General features: G+C 41.6%; 2 protein-coding genes across 5 annotated transcripts in view; one reads left to right on the top strand and one right to left on the bottom strand.

Moving 5' to 3' along the window:
• WDFY4 (WDFY family member 4) overlaps positions 1–21,489 on the bottom strand; it is a 247,190-nt gene that overhangs the window by 45,955 nt on the left and 179,746 nt on the right. For all 4 annotated transcript variants that reach the window (XM_065919941.1, XM_065919942.1, XM_065919943.1 and 1 more), the window contains one exon: positions 21,159–21,221. In XM_065919941.1, coding sequence (XP_065776013.1) covers positions 21,159–21,221 — 63 coding nt within the window. The remainder of the gene's footprint in view (positions 1–21,158; positions 21,222–21,489) is intronic.
• Positions 9,538–10,305, top strand: LRRC18 (leucine rich repeat containing 18). The gene has a single exon (XM_065919940.1). The coding sequence runs from the start codon at positions 9,538–9,540 to the stop codon at positions 10,303–10,305; it is 768 nt and encodes a 255-aa protein (XP_065776012.1).

Here is a 21,489-nt window from a genome sequence, read left to right as displayed (position 1 = left end):
TATCTGCAAGGGAGGACCTGGCTGTGAGAAAATGCAATTGTGTCTGTTTGGCAATAGCAGTGCTTAAACCACGTTGATTGAAACGGAATTAGTTGATTGAAACTGAATTAATGCTCACCTCTTGGGGCTTAAAGGCACCAGCTCTGACTTTGGTTCTTTGCTTTCCGGGTGTCAAGGTTGCGTTGCGTGCTCTGAACATGTTGGTTGATGAACAAGACATTTCTAGGCTGTTAAACTAATAATCTTAATATTTTATTTTAACTATAAGGCACCTATTCCCTTTTGTTCCTTTAACAAATCCAATTAAAACAAAGCACTTTCAGAATTACAAAAGAGATGCTATTAAACCAATAAGAAATCATAATCTTTTGCTATTGGGCCATGTGACCCCCTGGGAACTTTTGCTTCAAATAAAAGTTGAATTCTTATTACCCTCCAGGGGGAAGGGGCCCGTTTGACAGATAATGGCTTCCCAGGCAGTCCTTGTGCAGCCCCACATGGGTGCTGAGGATTGAGAAGTAAATAATATTAGAGGTAGAGGAACCTGTACATGTGTAATATAAAATCCTTAGCGCTGCGTTGATCAAATTAACCAGATAATCACCAAATGAAGTGAACCTTCCACACAGACACTGTGTCTGCTGCAGCTCTGATGTCATAGGAGGAACATCTCGCCCAGAAGCCCTGGATTACGTTGAGTGGCGTGAGCTTGGATAAACTGCTTTACACCCACCTCACCCCCCAGGTCCCTATCTTTGGGTAGGAGGAATATTTCTACCTCAGAAAGTCACGAGGATTAAAGAAACCAGAGGGCAACCGGAGGGCACTTGCTTTGTGAAGGTGGCATGAAGAGCCTCTAAAGGCTGGGTGTATGTAGGAGAATGTGTGTGCTGGAGGCTGTGGGGGGGTGGACAGCAACATGGGCCCAAGAAAGTCTGCAGTTTGGGACTCGCAGAAGTGCATCTTACAAGTGTTTGCTTTTCAGGTGAGGCCACGCCATGAAAATGCACTTCCGGTGGCCGCACCCGTATCATTTAACATACAATCCACACCCTTCCACCCCTGCCCAGGGCAGCAGAGGGCCAGCTTCTCTGGTGGGCATGTGGTAATGCAGTGGGGTAGTGTTCTGAGGCCATGCTGGGTGAAAAACAGAATCTTTAAGGAGGCCCACATCACGGGAGCCCAGGGATACCGGAGGGACTGAGGAACAATAGATTTCTGTCTCCATCATCACTCTCTTGTCCTAATTTTTTTTAAGAAGTCAAATTATTTCAGTTTATTTTTACACAACATGTTATGGGAATATTGCTAAAATTCTGAAAAGATATACAAGTAGAATAGTAACACACAATAATTTAAAAAATTTCTAATACATGTTTTCCTTTTTTTTTTTTTTTTAAAAAAAGGATATGTATAAAATTTATTTGAGGACGGGACACACACCTATTAAATGAAGTGGCTGGTAGCATTACATGTAGCCTTTAAACTGTTTCCCCGCCCCCTCTCATTGTTGATCTTCAAGCTCTTACACTTAAATGACTCCACTAATGCTATTAAAATAATTTGAAATTCATACTATTCAACTACATTCCAATCTATATACATATACATGCATCTATGAAGACAAGAACCCCACACACTGGTCCCTAGACAGTGGAGTGACAGGCAACAAGCCTAGAGCAAAGGCAACTGGGGGAAAAGAGAGGCAGGACAGTATAATGGGAAGACCATACACTTTGGTATTACACACCCAAGCTTGTAGGTGTGTAATACCTAGGGAACCTAGGCTTAGCTGAGCTGTGTTGTGTTGTGAACTTGGGGAAGTCGCTTCACTTCTCTGAGCCTTAATTCTCTTATATTAAAAATAGGATGGACACTTGCATGATTGCCATGGAGATCAGAGATACAGAAAGGGTCCAGCAGCATGCTGGCAATAGTTACGTTGGTACATATCACCTGAATGAAGAGTAGTAAGTGGCTCTTGACATTACGAAGCATTTCCAAAACTGATTTCAGAAAACCCTTACAATCACGGGGTCCCTGTGAGATTTCACCCCTCCTGCCTGTCATCATCATTTCCCTCCATCAACTCCACCAAGCGTCTGGTGGAGGTACTGCTGGGAACTGCACAGAAATCTTTCTCCCTCTAGTCTGTCCATTTCCTAGTAATCTGTCCTTCTGCCCACAGGACAGCAGAGCTCAATATAGCTGGGGACAGAAGTGAAAAAAATAAAAGCACTTCATGTCTATATCTCCAGTGAGTCTATACTCCAAAAGGCAGATCTAGTTGTAGAAAACACAGCTCCTGGCCCAGAGTGGATTCTGGACAAATAGTAATTCTTTCCCCCAGCTCAGATGACTTTTGAGTCAAACATACGTGCCTGTTTTAGAAGTCTGGCCAAGGTTCTAGACACATCCCATTGACACACAGCGCAAAGGTGACCACCCACATCTCCACCTGCCACGGGGCTTCTCATGTGAAGGGACAGCTCTGTCTGGGAAGGACTTGGGGACATGGGGAGCAATCTCAAGGCTCACGGATGTCACAGCAGCAGTGAGGCTCTCCTCTTACATATCTATGAATGTGTCCTATTAGAGTTAGGAGAGAGAATAACGAATGACTTTTGAATGACTGACTTCACTGAGGGAAATTTGCATTACTTCCTCTTAAGAGATGTCCCACAGCAAAAGATATTTCTCCCCCGACACACAAAGATATCTCTCTTCCGACGACACAAAGCTTGCTAAGTTAGTCCCAAACACGGGCTGTGAAACCATGGTGACTTTGGGGGTTTCAGTCCCACAAAAAATCTCTCCCAGTTTCAGTGCATCAACGAAAAGGGTAAAATAATTATGAGATCATGTTAGCAAAATGTTTAAAGATATCAGATATATATGTGTGTGTGTGTGTGTGTGTGTGTGTGTGTGTGTGTGTATAATTGTTCTTAAAAATATAAAGATACATGAGTGTGAAGCATCAGATAAATTCTAGTATTCTACTGAAAGATAATGATCTTACAACTGAAAATGCTTGCAGATATTCTGATGGTTTTAAAATATAAGTTGCCATTACATTTTTAATTTAGATATCCATGGGGTGTCCCACCATGCTGGTTGATTCACAATGACTTGATAGAAAAATTAATTAGAAATTAAAGTCAAACCAACTGAACCAGTTTTAATAAAGTATAAAAACCAATTGTATAAAACAAAAAGTACATTTAGAAAATTCTATTTGTGTTTCTAAACTGTTCATGTGAAATGAAATCTATTATTTGACTACCCTCTATCTGTCTATCTGACTGTCTGTTCATCCATCTGTCTATCTATCTACCTACCCATCTATCTGATTATCTGTTTACAATCTTTCTCCCTATAATTGCCCTTGTGTGGATTGACCCTACGCTGATATTTGAAGATTCTATGAATTGATAATGACAGGTCATCAAATGAGATTTAACTGTACTGAAAGCTCATCTATTTCACACTTCTTTTGCCAATACGTATTCTCCCACCCAGTGGGCAGACCTAGGCAGGATGCTGACCATTCAGAGTTGAATAAAAAAAAGGATGGATGTCCCTGGGCTCTGGGGGTTCCTGGCACTGGTGTGCTTCTAGCAGCTCTCACAGCTTAGAGGGGTCAGAATGGACCCTGAGCAATACACTCTGCTTTCCCTAGCCAAGAGCAAGTGTCCCAGACAGATAAAGTAGGAGAAACATGAAGCGGGTGGGGACTGAGCAGGCAACTTCTGGTCTGGGCTATCTGGGGGCCCATATGTGCTGAGAAAGAGAAGTGTGTTATCCCAGCTAGCCCCTACTTTGCCTGCAGGTGATGAATGACTGAGCAGGCTCTGAGTCAAAGGACCCATTTGGAGAAGTCCTTGTGGATAGCTCCATGCTGCTTCCTCCCCATCAGTCATCAGAGTTGAGAGGCTTCTTACCATGGTGCAGGTGGGCTTTGGGGAGTAGGCACAGCTCGGCTTAACTGGTTGGATCTCCAGTCTATGGGAAGCATTTTTCCTAGCTAGGGCCTTTTGCCTTTATTTGCTGTGCTTGTCCTCCCTGAGCTGAACTTTGTCTTAATTAAATGTAAGAAATACAAAAGACAGCCTGGCTTTTTGGGGCTCATGTCTGACTATTTGGGGCCAGAATCAGTAGCAATCTAGATTTTAACTTTTTGAGTTTAGAAACTGGCCCCATTTGTTGTTTACCTGTATAAATAACATAGAGACTAGGTACCTAGTAGGGTCTCGATAAACTTACTGAATGAGGGTATAAATGAATGAATGAATGCAGGGATAAGCACATGGACTTGGCTCAAATTAGACCCAAAGAAGTAACAAGAATCATGGACAAAGGAAACTTTGCTATGCTTTCAGACCCAACTATACTTTCAGAGTTGCCAAATAAAATACAGAACTATGCAGTGTTTGGGACATATGTATACTCAAATCTGTCCATTGTTTATCTGAAGCTCAGACTTAATGGGGATATCTTGCAATTTTATTTGTTAAATCTGGCAACTTTACCATGAGAAGTCATTGATAAACATGACTAGAACACAGGCTCCCCCTATCTCAGTCCATATTTGTTTTAATTATGATTTTAACTCAAGGGCAGTAGGACAGCTTTTCTGATATGCCACCTTGTGGATAGCTATTCCCCAAAGAGTGCATGTCCATACACATGATTTGCATGCATACATACCCCAGCAGTGCCCACATGATACACACGCGGATGCCCTTTACAAGGCAAAACATTCAGTTAGTTCAGTTGCTCAGTCATGTCCGACTATGTGATCCCATGGACTGCAGCATGACAGGCTTCCCTGTCCACCACCAACTCCCAGAGGGTACTCAAACTCATGTCCATTGAGTCGGTGATGCCATCCAACCATCTCATCCTCTGTCATCTCCTTCTCCTCCCACCTTCAATCTTTCCCAGCATCAGGGTCTTTTCAAATGAGTCAGCTCTTCAAATCTGGTGGCCAAAGTACTGGAGCTTCAGCTTCAGCATCAGTCCTTCCAGAGAATATTCAGGACTGATTTCCTTTAGGATGGACTGGTTGGATCTCCTTGCAGTCCAAGGGACTCTCAAGAGTCTTCTCCAACACCACAGTTCAAAAGCATCAATTCTTCGGCACTCAGATTTCTTTATAGTTCAACTTTCACATCCATACATGACTACTGGAAAAACCATAGCTTTGACTGGACAGACCTTTGTTGGCAAAGTAATGTCTCTGCTTTTTAATATGCTGTCTGCTGCTGCTGCTAAGTCACTTCCATTGTGTCCAACTCTGTGCGACCCCATAGATGGCAGCCCACAAGGCTCCCCCATCCCTGGGATTCTCCAGGCAAGAACACTGGAGTGGGTTGCCATTTCCTTCTCCAATGCATGAAAGTGAAAAGTGAAAGTGAAGTCGCTCAGTCCTGTCTGACTCTTAGCGACCCCACGGACTTCAGCCTACCAGGCTCCTCCATCCATGGAACTTTCCAGGCAAGATTACTGGAGTGGAGTGCCATTGTCTTCTCCAGATATGCTGTCTAGGTTGGTCATAACTTTTCTTCAAAGGAGTAAGCATCTTTTAATTTCACGGCTGCAGTCACCATCTGCAGTAGAATAAAGTCTGTCACTGTTTCCCCATCTATTTGCCGTGAACTGATGGGACCAGATGCCATGATCCTAGTTATCTGAATGTTGAGTTTTAAACCAACTTTTCCACTCTCCTCTTTCACTTTCATCAAGAGGCTCTTTAGTTCTTTGTTTTCTGCCATAAGTGTGATGTTATCTGCATATCTGAGGCTATTGATAGTTCTCCTAGTAATCTTGATTCCAGCTTGTGCTTCATCCAGTCCAGCATCTCTCATGATATACTCTGCATATAAGTTAAATAAGAAGGGTGACAATGTATAGCCTTGATGTACTCCTTTCCCAATTTAGAACCAGTCTGCTGTTCCATGTCCAGTTCTAATTATTGCTTCTTGACCTGCATACAGATTTCTCAGGAGGCAGGTCAGATGGTCTGGTATTCCCATCTCTTTCAGAATTTTCCACAGTTTGTTGTGATTCAAACAGTCAAAGGCAAAACACTGGAGCGTGAAAAAATCAGACTTCCCAGTCAGGCTGAGAATGGGAAGTAGATTATGACAGAAATAGTCTATTGAGGTTTTTTCTTTTTTTTAATTTAAATTTACCTGCAATAAAGTCAGTATACAGTTTTTTTGTATATAGTTCTCTGAGCTTTAACGTGTACAGCTTCATGTAGCCACCACCACAGTCAGGGTCTAGGCAGTTCCAAGGCTCCAGAAAACTCACTTGTGCAGGTCTTTTGTCAAACCCTCCCCATCCCTAGTCCCTGACAACCAACCCCCAATCTGGTTTCTGTACCTGTGGTTGTGATGTTTCCAGAAAGCTATATAAATGGTCTCATTCATTATGTAGACTTTTAAGACTGTCTTCTTTACTTAGCAGGATGATTTTGAGAGTCATCCAAGTTGTTGCATGTTATCAGTAGATTGTTCTCTTTATGCTTAATAGTACCCATTATAAGGATAAGCCACAATTTCTTATCCATCCAGGCACTGAAAGACTTTCAGATTTTTGGTTTCCCTTTGTGACAAATGTGAATAGAGCAATTATAAATACAAGTTTTTATGGGAACTTGAGTTTTTGGCTTTGGGGGGTGGGGGTTAAGTATTTAGTTGGGGAAATGCTGGGTCATATAATAAGTGTATGGCTAATTTTATCAGAAATTGCCAAGCCAAACTGTTTTTTTCATGGTGATATTACCATTTTGAATCCCCATCAACAATATGTGAGCATTCTAGTTGCTCCACATGCTCACCAAATCTTTGTATTATTGGTTTTTATGTCTGTCTGTTTGTTTGTTTTTTGTTTTAGGCATTTTCGTAACTGCAGTGCTATCTGACTGTGATTTTCATTTACATTTCCCTAGTGACTGATGACACTGAGCAATACTTTGTGGCTTTGCAGGTTATTAACCACCCATACAACTTCTATGGTGAAATGTTTCATTAAATATCTTGGGCATTTTTAAAAAATTGTATTGTTATTTTCTTATTGTTGACCTTGAGTTCTTTATAGATTCTGGATACTAGTTCTTTGATGGATATGGGGTTTTGTTTGTCTTTCGGAGCAAGGATTTCAAGTTTTGTTGAGGTCCAAATTGTCAGTATTCCCTTTTATGGGTTATACTTTTGCCAAATTCAAAGTCATGAAAAGTTTCACTCCATATTTCCTTTAGTCTTTGCGCAGTAAGTTTACTTCCCCATTCTCTTAGTTTAATTTGCTTTTGTTTATTTAAACTGAGATGGCAAGTAACTGAATCTTTTATTTTATAATCCACCTGATTGCTCTGGAGATTAAAATATACATACTTATCTTTCTGTAGCTTACTGAGAATTAAATTTTACTATTTCCAAAACAACTTAAAAATCTTACCTACCATCTAGGTCTCATTAACTTCTCCCATTATGTTGTAGTTGTCGGTATGCATTCCATCTACATACATTGACAGTTAAAATTTTTGCTTTCAGCCATCACTTGTATTTTAAAAATTGTAAAAGGAGAAAAAACATAGCCTATTATATTTATCAGATATTTATCATTTCCATTGCTCTTCCCTTATTCTCAAAGTTCAAGCTTCTCTCTAGTTTCTCTTTCATCTAAAAATTCCTTTATTTTTCATTTATCTGAGATTATCTATTTTGCCTTCATTCATAAAGGATGTCTTCATTCATGGTCTGGTTGACAGTTCCTTTTCTCAGCATTATTTAGAAAATATTTTTTCCAGTTACCTCTGGCCTCCACATTTTCTAGTGAGAAACCTATAATAATTCATATTGCTGTTTCCCAGTAGGTAACATGTTGTTTTTTCTTTAATTTTTGCTTTAATTTTGAGTAGTTTGATTCTGTCTGAATGTGGATTTCCTCCCAGGAATAGGAAATGGCAACCCACTCCAATATCCTTGCCTGGGAAATCCACAGTGGAGCCTGGTGGGCTACAGTTCATGGGGTTGCAAAGAGTCAATCATGATTGAGCGACTGAGCATGTGTGCACTACATGTGTTACACAAACATAGCTCCTGATAAAGGGCCTGGATGATGAAGCAGAGAAAGTACAGAGCACCTCCCCACCCATCCCTGCAGAAAAATGGAGGCAGTGCCTTTGTCTGCTGACAGCATGCTTCCTCCAGGCTGGGGGAACTTGATCCAAAATAGAAAATCAGCAAGCAAGAGGCACCAAGTTGTAGAGAAGAAAAGAACTTCTAGAATTGGCAGGACAATTGCATCTTCCTCCTAGCTGTAGACCTTCCTCACTCCTGGGCCTCAGTCTACTTTTTATAACGCAGCTAAGCCTATGGATCTTATTTGATTGTTGAGAATTAAAATCAGTATGTGCAAAGGTCCTGACAATAATATTTAATAGTTAACATAAATCAGGCTTTTCCTATGTACCAGGCACTGTTGTAGCACTTTATAGTTTACTTTATACTCCATAAGAGTTCTTAAAGGGGGCTATTTTCATAAATGAGGAAATTGAGGCACTGAAAATTTAAGAAAATTGTTTGTGGTGGAACTGGACTTCTAAGCAAGTCTTCTGAGGCCAGAATCAACCTGTCACTATATGTGCTACTTTTCTGACGGTGGAAGTCCTAACTGTCCTAACAGTCCTAGATGTGATAGTCCTATCATATCTATTGGTACAGAGGTGTCTACAGTTGAATTACAGTGTGAAGGACATGAGAGGCAGAAGACAAGGGGGTTGGAGGTGGAAAAAGGCAGCACTGCCTTCTGTTCTTCCAGGCTCTACCCTGACCCTCTCCTCTGTGCTCATGGGCATGGTGTATACACATTCTCCTACTTGGGGGCTTTTCTGTGCCACTTTTATTACACCGCAATTATGGTAGCAGTGACTAGCTCCTCTGGGACCAAAAGGTGAAGACAGATGTAATACGTAAGTCATTATTAACTCCTCCCACCTTACTCCCTTATATCAAGGCTATATTGCTTCTGACAACTCAGCAGTCCCACCCTAGGGATTCATAGGATAACTCTAAGAAAAGACTAGATTTATATGAGGATTGGGGAAAGGGCACATATCCAAGACATTACTCCGCCCCCAACACACACCCAGAAGGGGGTGTATGTAATAATCCAGGATATAAGTTAGGGAATAGCATAGCTGGAGGGGCACTGAACATCCTTCAGGCCAACCTTGGACCTCCCATTTTACATCTGGGAGCATGAGGTGTGAGGAGGGCATTCAATTTGCTGAAGGTCTTCGGCTAGGTTCCTTCTGCTAATGGCCTAACTTCTCTCCACTCTCCTCTTTCTCTCCTTTTAAACCATTAGAAGTAAAACATTATAATTTGGGGGCAGTCCAGTATCCTTACATCATCTGACTGGACATTTTTTCTCTTTTTACCAGAGTCTATCTTCTAGCAGTTTCATGTCATATTTCCTCTAACTGAACACCAATCAATGAGAACAGCATACTTCCTTTACTAAAAGAACATGGCCAAGGGAGCAAAAGGCCCCAAGGGCAAAAAGATCACCCTCGCTGTGGCCAAGAATTGTATCAAGATCACATTTGATGGAAAGAAACGCCTAGACTTGAGCAAGATGGGAATTACCGCCTTTCCCAAGTGCATCTTGCGACTCACTGATGTGGATGAGCTCGACCTTAGCCGGAACTTGATCAAGAAGATTCCTGATGCCATCTCCAAGTTCCAGAACCTGCGGTGGCTGGATTTGCACAGCAACTACATTGACAAGCTCCCCGATACCATCGGCCAGATGACCTCTCTGCTCTACCTCAACGTCAGCAACAACAGGCTGACCACCAACGGGCTGCCCGTAGAGCTCAATCAACTCAAGAATGTCCGCACTGTGAATCTAGGCCTGAACCATCTGGACAGCGTGCCCACCACACTGGGTGCTCTGAAGGAGCTCCATGAGGTGGGGCTCCATGACAACCTGCTGAGCAACATCCCCAACAGCATCTCCAAGCTCCCCAAGCTGAAAAAGCTCAACACAAAGCGAAATCCCTTTCCCAAGGCAGAGCCATCGGATGTGTTTGTGGATTCCATCAGGAGGCTGGACAACCTGTATCTGGTGGAAGAGAAGGATCTGTGTGGGACTTGCCTGAGAAAATGCCAACAGGCCCGGGACAAGCTGAACAAAATCAAGAGCATGGCCACGGCGACACCAAGAAAGGCCATCTTTTCCACTTTGGTCTCACCCAACTCCATGGCCAAGGAATCCCAAGAAGATTGGAGGTGACCTGGGACCCTGACCCTAAAGCAGGAAGGGAAGAGGGAGGGGGAGGGAAGGTGACAATGGGCTGCATCCTCAGAAAACTGAGGGATCCTGCCATTACTGCAATAGCTTCTCCAGCCAAGTCGATAAAATACCTTTCCCTACCTCCTTGGCTTGTGATTTTGTTGATCAAAAGGCTTTTAGTTCTTTGCCATTTCTTACACTTCTGTCTTCTCTCCATGCACACACCCACACATACAGGCACAATGAATCTGGAAAGAGCCATCCATCTCATTTTTGCTCTAGACCTCTCTTGCCTACAGCCTGTGGCCTGGGCAGCTGACACAGTCTTATCTCATTATCACAGGTTTCAGGATCAACTACCAGTTCCTCAGTGTGGAGCTTTTTCTCCTGGAATGCTTTGGGTCAGGGCTTCAAAAGTCAGGCATCTCTAAACATTGGTTGGTAGCAGGGTAGATGGACATTTAGTCTTGGGGAGGGGACAAAACTGAGCCACAGAGTTGGGCAGATACTATCAGTAAGTATTTGCATTAACATTTTGTGCTCAAAGCAGTCCTATTCTTTTCTATTTTCTACATTTGCATAATTTGCTCTAGTAGCTTTTAGACTAAACCTGCAAGCCCTTGACTGTGTGAATGAATGAGGTTCACTCCCATCTAATTACGTGCAATGCTTTTCTATACCTTCGTGGAATAAGGAAAGGATGGGTGCAAATAGGGGTTGCTGCAGTCAATAGATAAATACCTTACTAGGCACTGTGCTAGTACGTGCAGGGACTGTGTCCTGTGGGGGAAAGCTTGTCCTGCCCTTTGCGACCTGTAGGAAAGCCAGGTAGAAAGGAGACAGGGCATAATGTCATTGTTTGAGGAAGTTAAGAGATCAGAGCCTAGTGGTGTGCAGGGCTAACCTGGCACAGAGAAAAGATAAAGTTTCTGCAGTTGCACAGATCTGGGCCCAGGGAAGCATTGCTTTTTACTTGTTACCTCCCTGGGCATTTTGCTTAGCTTTGGTTCCTTCATCTGTACAGTGGAAATAACACCAGCCCAACTCCAAGGGTTGTCATGCATCTCAAGCAGATAGCTCACCAGATTGAGTATTCAGTATAAGTCAGTTCTCTCTAAGAACTAGAGGCCAGGGCATCTCAGAGCGGAGATCCCACTTTGGACAGTGCCTTTAGTCACTCTAGATCTGCTTGCAGAACTCACAATAGCTGAGGACTTTCTCTGTACCACTCACTCACACTTTTACACTGCCTAAAAGAAAGGGATCAAGGAAGATAACTTTAGAAAAGTTTCTTGTTGTTTGTTGTTTTAAATCAAGGCTTTCTTGAGCTGGCAACAAGTTTTGTAGTCATCAGCTGGAAAAGCACTGAGAGATATTAATAGATATCGATTAGTTTGCTACAATTAATATATTTCTTTTCCATGTTATATACAGCAGACAGCATATTTCTTTTCTTCACTCCTCATTGCTTATTTTCCTTAGAAATGCTTGACTACTGTATTATACTTCTAAAATCTCTGAAGATACAGATTCAAAATTTCTTTTGTAGTTTTTCTTGTTTATTAAATGTTGTCTATTATAAAAGTAAGAATACCACAGCATAGTTTTAAATAGAGCAGCTTAAACTATCCACAGCTCTACAGTGTAAGTCAGCTATAATATTGACAGATTTCCCTACTATTTTTCTGTGTATATTTTTATGCATAGTTAAAATAATAACATTCACATCACTTTTATCCTTCTTTAAAACACATATGGCTGCATGGTCTTAATAACCCTAATTTAAAACATCTGCGAGATAGTCAAACATAGATATACATAACTAAGTTCTTGTTGGACATTTAGGTCACTTAGCAAATCGTTTTGTGATAAAGCCTGTATGATTAAAATCTTTAAAATATTTTGGATTATTTCCTTGATATATCTTCATTATTGCAAATATTGTACTAAAGCATATGTTTTTAAAACAATTTTTGATATATGCTACTAAGTAGCTTATAGAATGCTTGCACCCATTTATCAGTCTACCATAATATATTAGAGAACTCACTTCATTGCATCCTTGTGAGTCCTGAATGTCATCTTTTATATTTTTTTCTTCATTTAAAGTCCAAAATGATTTCTTAGAATCCCTTCTATAGATGACTAGAGGACACATGACTGTGAAATGAATAATGAGATGTCATGGCTGAGGCCCAGGAGACCCCACCAGAATGTCAGGCCTTGAACACGTTCCTAAATAGCCATCCTGCTAGTTTAGCTACTTCATCTCTGACCCAAGAAATACAGAAGCCATGCAAGGGCATTTGATCTGAACAAGAAGTGATGTATGTGGATGCTGCCCATTTCCATTCCTCCCACTTGAGACACTTTTCTTTAGAATTGATGAGTTAAGGAGACAGATCTACCTGTTTCCCCTACAAACGGTCTTAGTCTGGAACACAGATTTTCTCCTTTACCCCTTCTGCTCTGTTGTAACAACTTCCCCACTGTGCTTGGTTTGCAAAATCTCTCTCTAGCGCCTCTCCTGGGTTTACCTCCAACTGACACCTTTTTGCCACCTTTGGTCTCTAGGTGCTTTATGCTACTTTTGTTCTTAGAGCCATGTCTCAGGAAGGGGTTTCAAGTGCATTGAACGTCACCAGGGCTGAGAAATAAATGGGCAGGGGCCTTTGATGTGCCCCAGGATACATTAACCTTAGACCTCTGGTTCATCAGGAAACCCTGGCAATGTTATGAGTGAAGCTGGGAGACAGAGCTCAGTTATGAAGCTTCTTCTACATTTTATTCCTCTTTTTGTCAGAGAAAGGTTTAATGATGATGCTCCCTCATGCCCAAAAATACCACAGTCACTTTACTTCCTAGAGAGTGTATTAGGCCCCAAAATACTTGATAGGAAAACCACAGGGTTTTCTCTTTCCTCAAACAGAACAAAACCCTCATTCCTGCTAACCCAGTCACCACCCTCTCTGAAAGCCAGGCATGAGCTAGGTGATCCTTGTGTGACCTCTGCCCTTGCTGTGTTTCTCCTCCATGATTTGGAGTAATTGCCTTGGCCTCTTGTGTCTTCATCCCCAGGATACGCTCAACATCACCCTAGAGTAGCTTATGGCAAAAACTTGAAGACTAATCAGCTAACAAGAGTAAACAGCTCTGAAGAAGAAAAGCCCTCAGTTAGGAGAAGAGAGAGAGTGGCAAGGGGAACACTCCGGAAGCCAGGCTCTCCAGTGCTGGCCAAACCACTGACTTGTTTTTTAAATTAATTTTGCTTCTCTTGCGTTAGATTACCTGTGTGTGAAAATGACTTTGGGAAATACTTGGTGTGTGGTTTCTTTTTAATGTATATAGAGGAAATATTTAAGAAAATGATATATATAAACTATAGACAAAGATTTAAAAGGAGACTTTAAGACTTAAAAGATTTATGGTCTTTACACTTCACTTTAACTGGTAAGATCCCAACACCAACTGCCTCAGATAATTAAATATGTATAATGTAATACTGCAAGCAACTAAAATCTGTACAAAGAATTTATACCAGAAAACCTCAAGAATACTATAGATAAATTGATGCAGAATTTTAACAGATCTTTCAGTAATGCAAAGGTAGGCAAGAAAAATAGACAGAAATGTACAATAGAGAGAAAAGTAGGAAACAAAAAATAAAATTTGGCAGACCTAACATCTTAATAATTATATTAAATGTCAGTTTCTTTATTTGTAACAGCTGCAAACTAGAAACAAGCAAATTTCCCTCAATAAGCAAGTGGTTAAACCAACTCTGGTTATGAGGCATCTTCTACATTTTATTCCTCTTTCTTTTCTGTCAGGGAAAGGTTTACTCCACATCATGGAATACTACTCAAAGAAAATAGGGAACATATGACATAACACAAAGCTTGGATGGCTCTCAATGGCATTATTCTGAATTTTAAAAAAGGCCTAGTTCCAAAGGTCACATACTCTATGATTCCATTTATACAAAATTCTCTAAATGACAAAATGGTAGAGATGGAAAGCAGACCACTGGTTGCCAAGGGTTAAGGATGATGTCGGGTATTAGAGGGTGGGCATCACCATGAAGTGGTAGCATAAGAGATACCTTTGTGTAGATTCTTGTGACCACCACCACTATCAACATCCACAATTACTCATATGATAAAATGACAAAGAACTATGCAAACATATTGTACAAACATCAGTTTCCTGATTTTGAAACTCTACTAGAGTTTCACAAGTTTAACCATTGTGGGGAATTTAAGTGAAGGCTGCATAGGGTCTCTCTGTATTAATTTTGCAACTCCCTGTGAATCTATAGTTCTTTTAAAATAAAAGCATTTTAAAGATCATGTACACACTGGTATATTTAAAATGGATAACTAACAAAGACCTACTGTACAGCACATAGAACTCTGCTCCAAGTTATGTTCCAGCCTGGATGGGAGGGAGTTTGGGGGAGAATGGATGCATGTATATATAAGGCTGAGTCCCTTTATTGTTCACCTGAAACTATCACAACATTGTTAATCAGCTATACAAAAAATTAATATATTTTGTATATTAATACAAAATATTATTGGTATTGAAAAATTAAAATTAAAAAGCAAACAAAAAATCTTACAGCCTATATGAAGTGATAAACAGATCTTTCTGTATCTGCCAAGTGCTAACTTATGAGTAACTATAGCAAGCTTAAAGTTCCTCTCCCAAAGAGTCAAGGCATTTTAGGGGAAAAAGCATCTTAACTTCAGATCACTGGACTAATGTAAAATTATCCATGCTGAACTTATCCTTGAATATTCCTGAGAAAGATGTTAAAATAATGAAAAGACAATGCATGGTTTCTTGATCTGCGCTCCAGATTTTCTGGTGGTGGCTAGGCACAAGCAGCAAATGGGGTAGGGGGACCATGAGTCAGCAAATGATCCTTTCACAATTCTGGACTTTAACATACCTGTCCATTACCCCATGTGGGCAGCTGACCAGGTGAAGCTGGTTGGAAAAAGGGGCCAGGCTTGGTGCAGAGAGGACTTCAGTTATACCTCTGCCTCAAAATAGGTCTGAGGTCATGGATAAGGATAGGGCTTCCCAGGTGGCGCTAGTGGTAAAGAACCTATCTGCCAATGCAGGAGACACACAAGATTTGGGTTTGATCCCTGGGTTGGGAAGATCACCAGGAGGAGGGCATGCTAACCCACTTCAGTATCCTTGCCTGGAGAATCCCATGGACAGAGAAGCCTGGCAGGCTATGGTCCATAGGGTCGCAAAGAATCGGACATAACTAAAGCATCTTAGCACACATGCATGCATGGATAGTAATACAGCTAAGAGGAAATATGAACAATAAAGACAAGGAGCAACACAAATGGGGCCTGAACCAAGATCTGAGCAGAACCCAGGCAGAGCTCATCTCTGGTCACCGGGTTCCACTGCCCATTGCCTGTTGAGCCAGCCATGTGAGAAGCTCCACAATGCCAGGGCATTGGCTATTCCCCATGGCATATAGTTCACCTCTGGTTCTAGCGGTTCTGCTCTAACTCCAGGATCTGAGTTGTGCAGACCCTACTACTGCCCTCCTAGGGCTGTGCTTCACCAAGACACCCATGGAGCATGTTTCTCCAACTCAGTGATGGAGGTGAAGTTCTCTTTTTCAAAGTAACCATGCACATTACAGACTCTGAGCCTTCCAGTTGGTCATCAGTGACAATCTCTGGAGAGTAGTGACTGAAGCAGCAGAAATGGGAAGATGGAGGACTTGAAATTTAGCCTCCATGATGCTAAGAGTGATGCCCTGATTATCATGGAAGATCCTCTTCTTATGGGGATGTATAGCTTCTTATGTTTGGTTTTCTAAGTTCTTTTCTTTTCATTATGTTTCAAAGATATTCTATGAAGGAAACTCATTCATTAAAGGAAATCTATAAAGGACACTACTTACTCAACTGCAGAACTTGTGCCAAAAAATGAATTTCATCCTAACCATTACATTTAAGCTAGCTATAAAACTGAGGAAACCTTTCAGAATTTATGAATACAGTAAGGCCCCAAATATAAGCCTTGCCTTACAACCTACAATTTCCTCCAGCCCAGGGACACTTCTGTCTTGCTGATGTGGCAAGTGAATATTTCAGACCTCAGGGACCATGGCTGTGGAAGGGACTATGAATGTGGAAGGAGGCCTTTAGCTCATTCAAAGATGTGTGTAGTGTGCAACAGAGATTTGAGAAAGAGGAAGAGTCAGATAGGCATCTGGGCCTTGTATTTCTCTGAGCTTTGTAAACTCTGAGCTCAATAGGAGCTGAGATCACCAGAAAGGAATGGAACTGAGCCAGATCATGTTAGCATCCCAAAGAAATGTCTGTACAGAAAGAAGTCCAAATGTTAGGGCTCTATTTTTCAGTGAATCAATATAGAAAATTATATTCTTCAGTGCTTTCTATTCATATTTTATAAACAAGGGAATTAACTTCTTTGTTATCCATGACCCTATTTATCAGTGCCAAGGGAAAGTATGTTCCAGAAAAAAAGATATCTTTCACACCATCTGTATCTTATTATCTGTCACTGGGAAATGATGTAACCTAGCACAATTGCTTGGGTTTTCTTTGTTTCAGGACAATAAGAGAAGCTAGATCACTTTGGGTACCTGATATCACATCTATGTTTTTGTCCTTTAAAGGAGTTTAGGGATAATTCGTAAAGGATCATTATGCCCCATATTTTGTTTAGAAACTATTTCCAGCCCTTTGTGGAAGGATGCAGATGTCTCTAAGTATAAAGATGTGTGTCTCGTCACATGTTTATTTCCTACTAGCTTCCCTTTCCCTGTAACTTCAGCTATTCTCACATCTGCCCACAGCCTGCCAGTGTTTAATATCGTGGAGCTTTCTGGCCATCAGACACATGTCCGGGGGGTTCAGCTGGCTTTATGTTGTAAACTCCTATATGCTTACAGAGCCTTGGCCCCCACAGATGTCTGATTATGCCACCATGTTGCCTTTAGAATGGTCCATTTGTACAATGGGGAGACACAGATGGATTATGGATCCCAGGCTACCCTAGGTTTTGCAGGTTGGCCAAAAAGTTCATTTGGGTTTTTTGCACCATCTTAAGGAAAAACTCAAGTGAATGTTTTGGCCAATTCAATATTTTCCATTTGGTCTATAGACCATCCTTGGAATTCAGATATGGAGGCAGCCATTGTCACTGAAATTCCAGGAAAAATTCTGGTACCCAAAAGATCTGGTTTCCTATATAAGGGAGATGGTCTCTAGAGAGACTAAGCCAGTTATGAAGAGCTGGGGGTTGAAGATACAAAAACCTGTAGGATAGCCAAGCATCCTGGACCAGGTGAAAACCCGCAGAATGAACCATGCACCTCCTTCAGAGAAGAGAAGCTCACATTCTCTAAAGCGTCCACAGTGCAGCTAGGCATTTTTAAAGACTCAGTGTGTAGACTGGGCATTATCCTTGGTAATCCAAATAAAAAATGGCCAAGTTCATTCCAGGCATAAGGCAATGGCTAGCCACCACTGCCTTACCCTCTGAAACTCATGAAAGCATCCTTTGGCTGGTAGGAGAAGGGCTTGGAGAGACTCAAAAGAGTTGAGAACACAGATGCCTGTATTTAATCAATTGCTCCGTACACATGCCCAAAATACACAGCAGTTGATTCTAAAACTAAGCAAAGGAATTACCATTTATTGAACACTTACTATGAGCCCCAATCAGGTTGATCCTTAAGCCTATGGCTGGCCATAGCACCACAGCCTCACCATGTGCCCTATCTGTTTGCGTGGTCCCAGAGCCTAGGGCCAGCTCTCCAGCTTCCTTCTTTTGTCAAAGTTCGTCTTCCACAAGCTTAGGTATGTATGTCTCCAGAGCAACTCTGCCTTGAATTTCAAAGCATATATCCAATGACCTGAATGACATCTCCACGTGGATAGCTGACAGGCATCTCAAAATTAACACATCCAAAATTGAGCCCCTGATATCTACTACTTCCCCAAAGTAGCTCTTCCTGTGGTCTTCCCCATTTCATCTTCCAATTGCTCAAGCCCCAATGCTTGATCTTATCCTTAAGCACTTTCTCTTATATACATATAAGCCACCCACAACTGACTTGTCAACAAATCCCACCAGAAGTACCTTCAATCACGTCCAAATAGGTCCAAAATCTGAGCATTTCACACCATCTTTACTGCCACCCACTCCAATCCAAGCCATCTGTTTCTAAAATTTATTTATTTTAATTGGAGGCTAATTACTTTACAATATCGTAATGGTTGTGCCACACATTGACATGAATTAGCCATGGGTGTACATGTGTTCCCCATCCTGAACCCCCCTCCCACCTTCCTCCCCATCCCATCCCTCTGGGTCATCCCAGTGCACCAGCCCTGAGCACCCTGTCTCATGCATCCAACCTGAACTGGCGATCTGTTTCACATATGATAATATACATGTTTCAATGCTATTCTCTCAAATTGTCCCACCCTCGTCTTCTCCCACAGAGTCCAAAAGACTGTTCTATACATCTTTGTCTCTTTTGCTATCTCTCATATAGGGTTATCTTTACCATCTTTCTAAATTCCATATATATGCATTAGTATACTGTATTGGTATTCTTCTTCCTGGCTTACTTCACTCTGTATAATAGGCTCCAGTTTCATCCATCTCATTAGAACTGATTCAAATGTATTCTTTTTAATGGCTGCGTAATATTCCATGGTGTATATGTACCACAGCTTTCTTATCCATTCATCTGCTGATGGACATCTAGGTTGCTTCCACGTCCTAGCTATTATAAACAGTGCTGTGATGAACACTGGGGTACACATGTCTCTTTCAATTCTGGTTTCCTCAGTGTGTATACCTCAGTATGCCTCAGTAATGTTTTCTGGGTCATATGGCAGTTCTATTTCCAGTTTTTTAAGGAGTCTCCACACTGTTATCCATAGTGGCTGTACTAGTTTGCATTCCCACCAACAGTGTAAGAGGGTTCCCTTTTCTCCACACCCTCTCCAGCATGTATTGTTTGTAGACTTTTGGATAGCAGCCATTCTGACTGGCATGAGATGGTGCCTCATTGTGGTTTTGATTAGAATTTCTCTGATAATGAGTTATGTTGAGCATCTTTTCATGTGTTTGTTAGCCATCTGTATGTCTTCTTTGGAGAAAAGCTTGTTTAGTTCTTTGGCTCATTTTTTGATTAGGTCATTTATTTTTCTGGAATTGAGCTGCAGAGCTGCTTGTATATTTTGGAGATTAATTCTTTGTCAGTTGCTTCAGTTGCTATTATTTTCTCCCATTCTGAAGGCTGTCTTTTCACCTTGCTTATAGTTTCCTTTGTTGTGCAGAAGTTTTTAAGTTTAGTTAGGTCCCATTTGTTTATTTTTGTTTTTATTTCCATTACTCTGGGAGATGGGTCATAGAGGATCCTGCTGTGATTTATGTTGGAGAGTGTTTTGCCTATATTTTCCTCTAGGACTTTTATAGTTTCTGACCTTACATTTAGATCTTTAATCTATTTTGAGTTTATTTTTGTGTATGGCATCACCATCTCTTATCTGTGTTACTACAAGAGTTTCCTAACCAATCTTTCAGCTTCTGCCTTTGACCTACTGTGTTCTGTTCTCAACACAGCAGACAAAATAAGTCTCTGAAAATATAAGTTAGGTCACAAGATCCCTCCAACGCTTCCCATTTACTCAGAGTAAAAGCTGATGCCGTTAGTGTGAGCCCCCGAGGCTTTCATGAGCTCTGTTGCCTCTCTCATCTCTGTTCCCACTGGCTCCTGCACCCCAACCACTGTGGCCCCAGCCAAGCCCACTTCACCACCCTTGAGGTCCTTGCTCTGCTCTTCCTTTGGCCTACAATGTTTTCTTCAGTTATCTGAATAACTTGTCTCCCCACTTCATTCAAGTCTTAATTCAAATACTAACTTTCTTGAAGAGGGCTTTCCCTATCCTCCCAAGATTTCAAACCCTCCTATGCTTTCAAAACCAACTAGTTTTTATACATATCATTCTCTAACATGCTTTACATTTCACTCATTTTGCTTTTTTTCTCATAAGAATGCAAACACAATAAACAGGGAAATTTTGAGTATTTTCCATGTTCCTCTGTCAAGCAACAAGCACCAGACATAACCAGCCATGGATACATAACTGTGAATGACTCGATGGCACCCATTCCATAGTCATTATAAATATTCTGAACACAACTCCCCTTGGCCTGAGGCCTACACAATCCTAGAGAAAACCAGCAACCACCATCCTTTTCCTATTCCCCTTCCTGACTGAAATAAAAGCACCTACCGATCCAGCACTGGCTTCCAGAGAACGTGGTACTTGTAAAGGGGGGCTTGGGGAAGGGGCTGTAAGCATTTAAAGATGCTCCATATCATAGATTAACAAACTAGTGTCTGATTCACACATCACCATACATGTATTTATTTACCTTCTGAGATTTCAGAGTCTTGGATAGAAAGCACAGACCTGGGACTGCTCACACCCCAACATGCAGCCCTGACACCAAGGTTGGGCCTAGGTCGACACTTCTATGGGCAACCCGCCCACACCCACCACAGGCGGAGGGCAGCTTCCTGCCCTTCTGGTTTGAACAAGCCACAGAGCACCTGGGACTTCAAGTCCCTGGAAGTTTAACTGCAGAAGGAACTACAGGAGGACGCAGCTTATATGGGGAAAGGAGGGTGAAAAATTAAGTGGCAGGCAGATTGACGTGCTCTCTGCATGCTTTCTTGGTAGGAGGATCAGGAAAATAAAGAAAATCAGAGCAATGCTAACACCTTGCCCAGAGCACATGGCTGGCCCCCTCCCTGGACCTGTTACCTTAGATTGAGTGTGTCCTCTGTGAAGCCTTTTCCTTTCAAGCTGGGTTGGAAAGAGCAGAAGCTAGACAAAAAGGGAAAGCATTATTCTATCATCAGAGTCAGGACCCTTCCACCACCAGGAAAACATTTTCGGAAGCAGGCTAGAGATCAGGTTCATTCTTGCCCTTCCAGTGAACCCCATCTGTCCCCAGATCTGGGTGTACCTCTGAGGCACCCCATTAGCACCCTCTGCCAATAGATGTTCTGGCCTAAATAACAGCAATGATAACAAAAAAACAATAGTTGCAATCAAAATTCCAAGTTTTAGAGACCTCCTCTGGGCTGGCACA

The sequence above is a fragment of the Muntiacus reevesi genome, chromosome 2 (genome assembly GCF_963930625.1).
Source record: "Muntiacus reevesi chromosome 2, mMunRee1.1, whole genome shotgun sequence".
In the NCBI taxonomy this organism is placed as follows: domain Eukaryota; kingdom Metazoa; phylum Chordata; class Mammalia; order Artiodactyla; family Cervidae; genus Muntiacus; species Muntiacus reevesi.
The sequence above is the reverse complement of the archived record's forward strand: the minus strand, read 5'-3'. Positions and strand labels throughout refer to the sequence as shown.

Coding starts and splice junctions, on each gene's coding strand:
- LRRC18 (XM_065919940.1), top strand. CDS start 9,538: ATGGCCAAGGGAGCAAAAGGCCCCAAGGGCAAAAAGATCACCCTCGCT.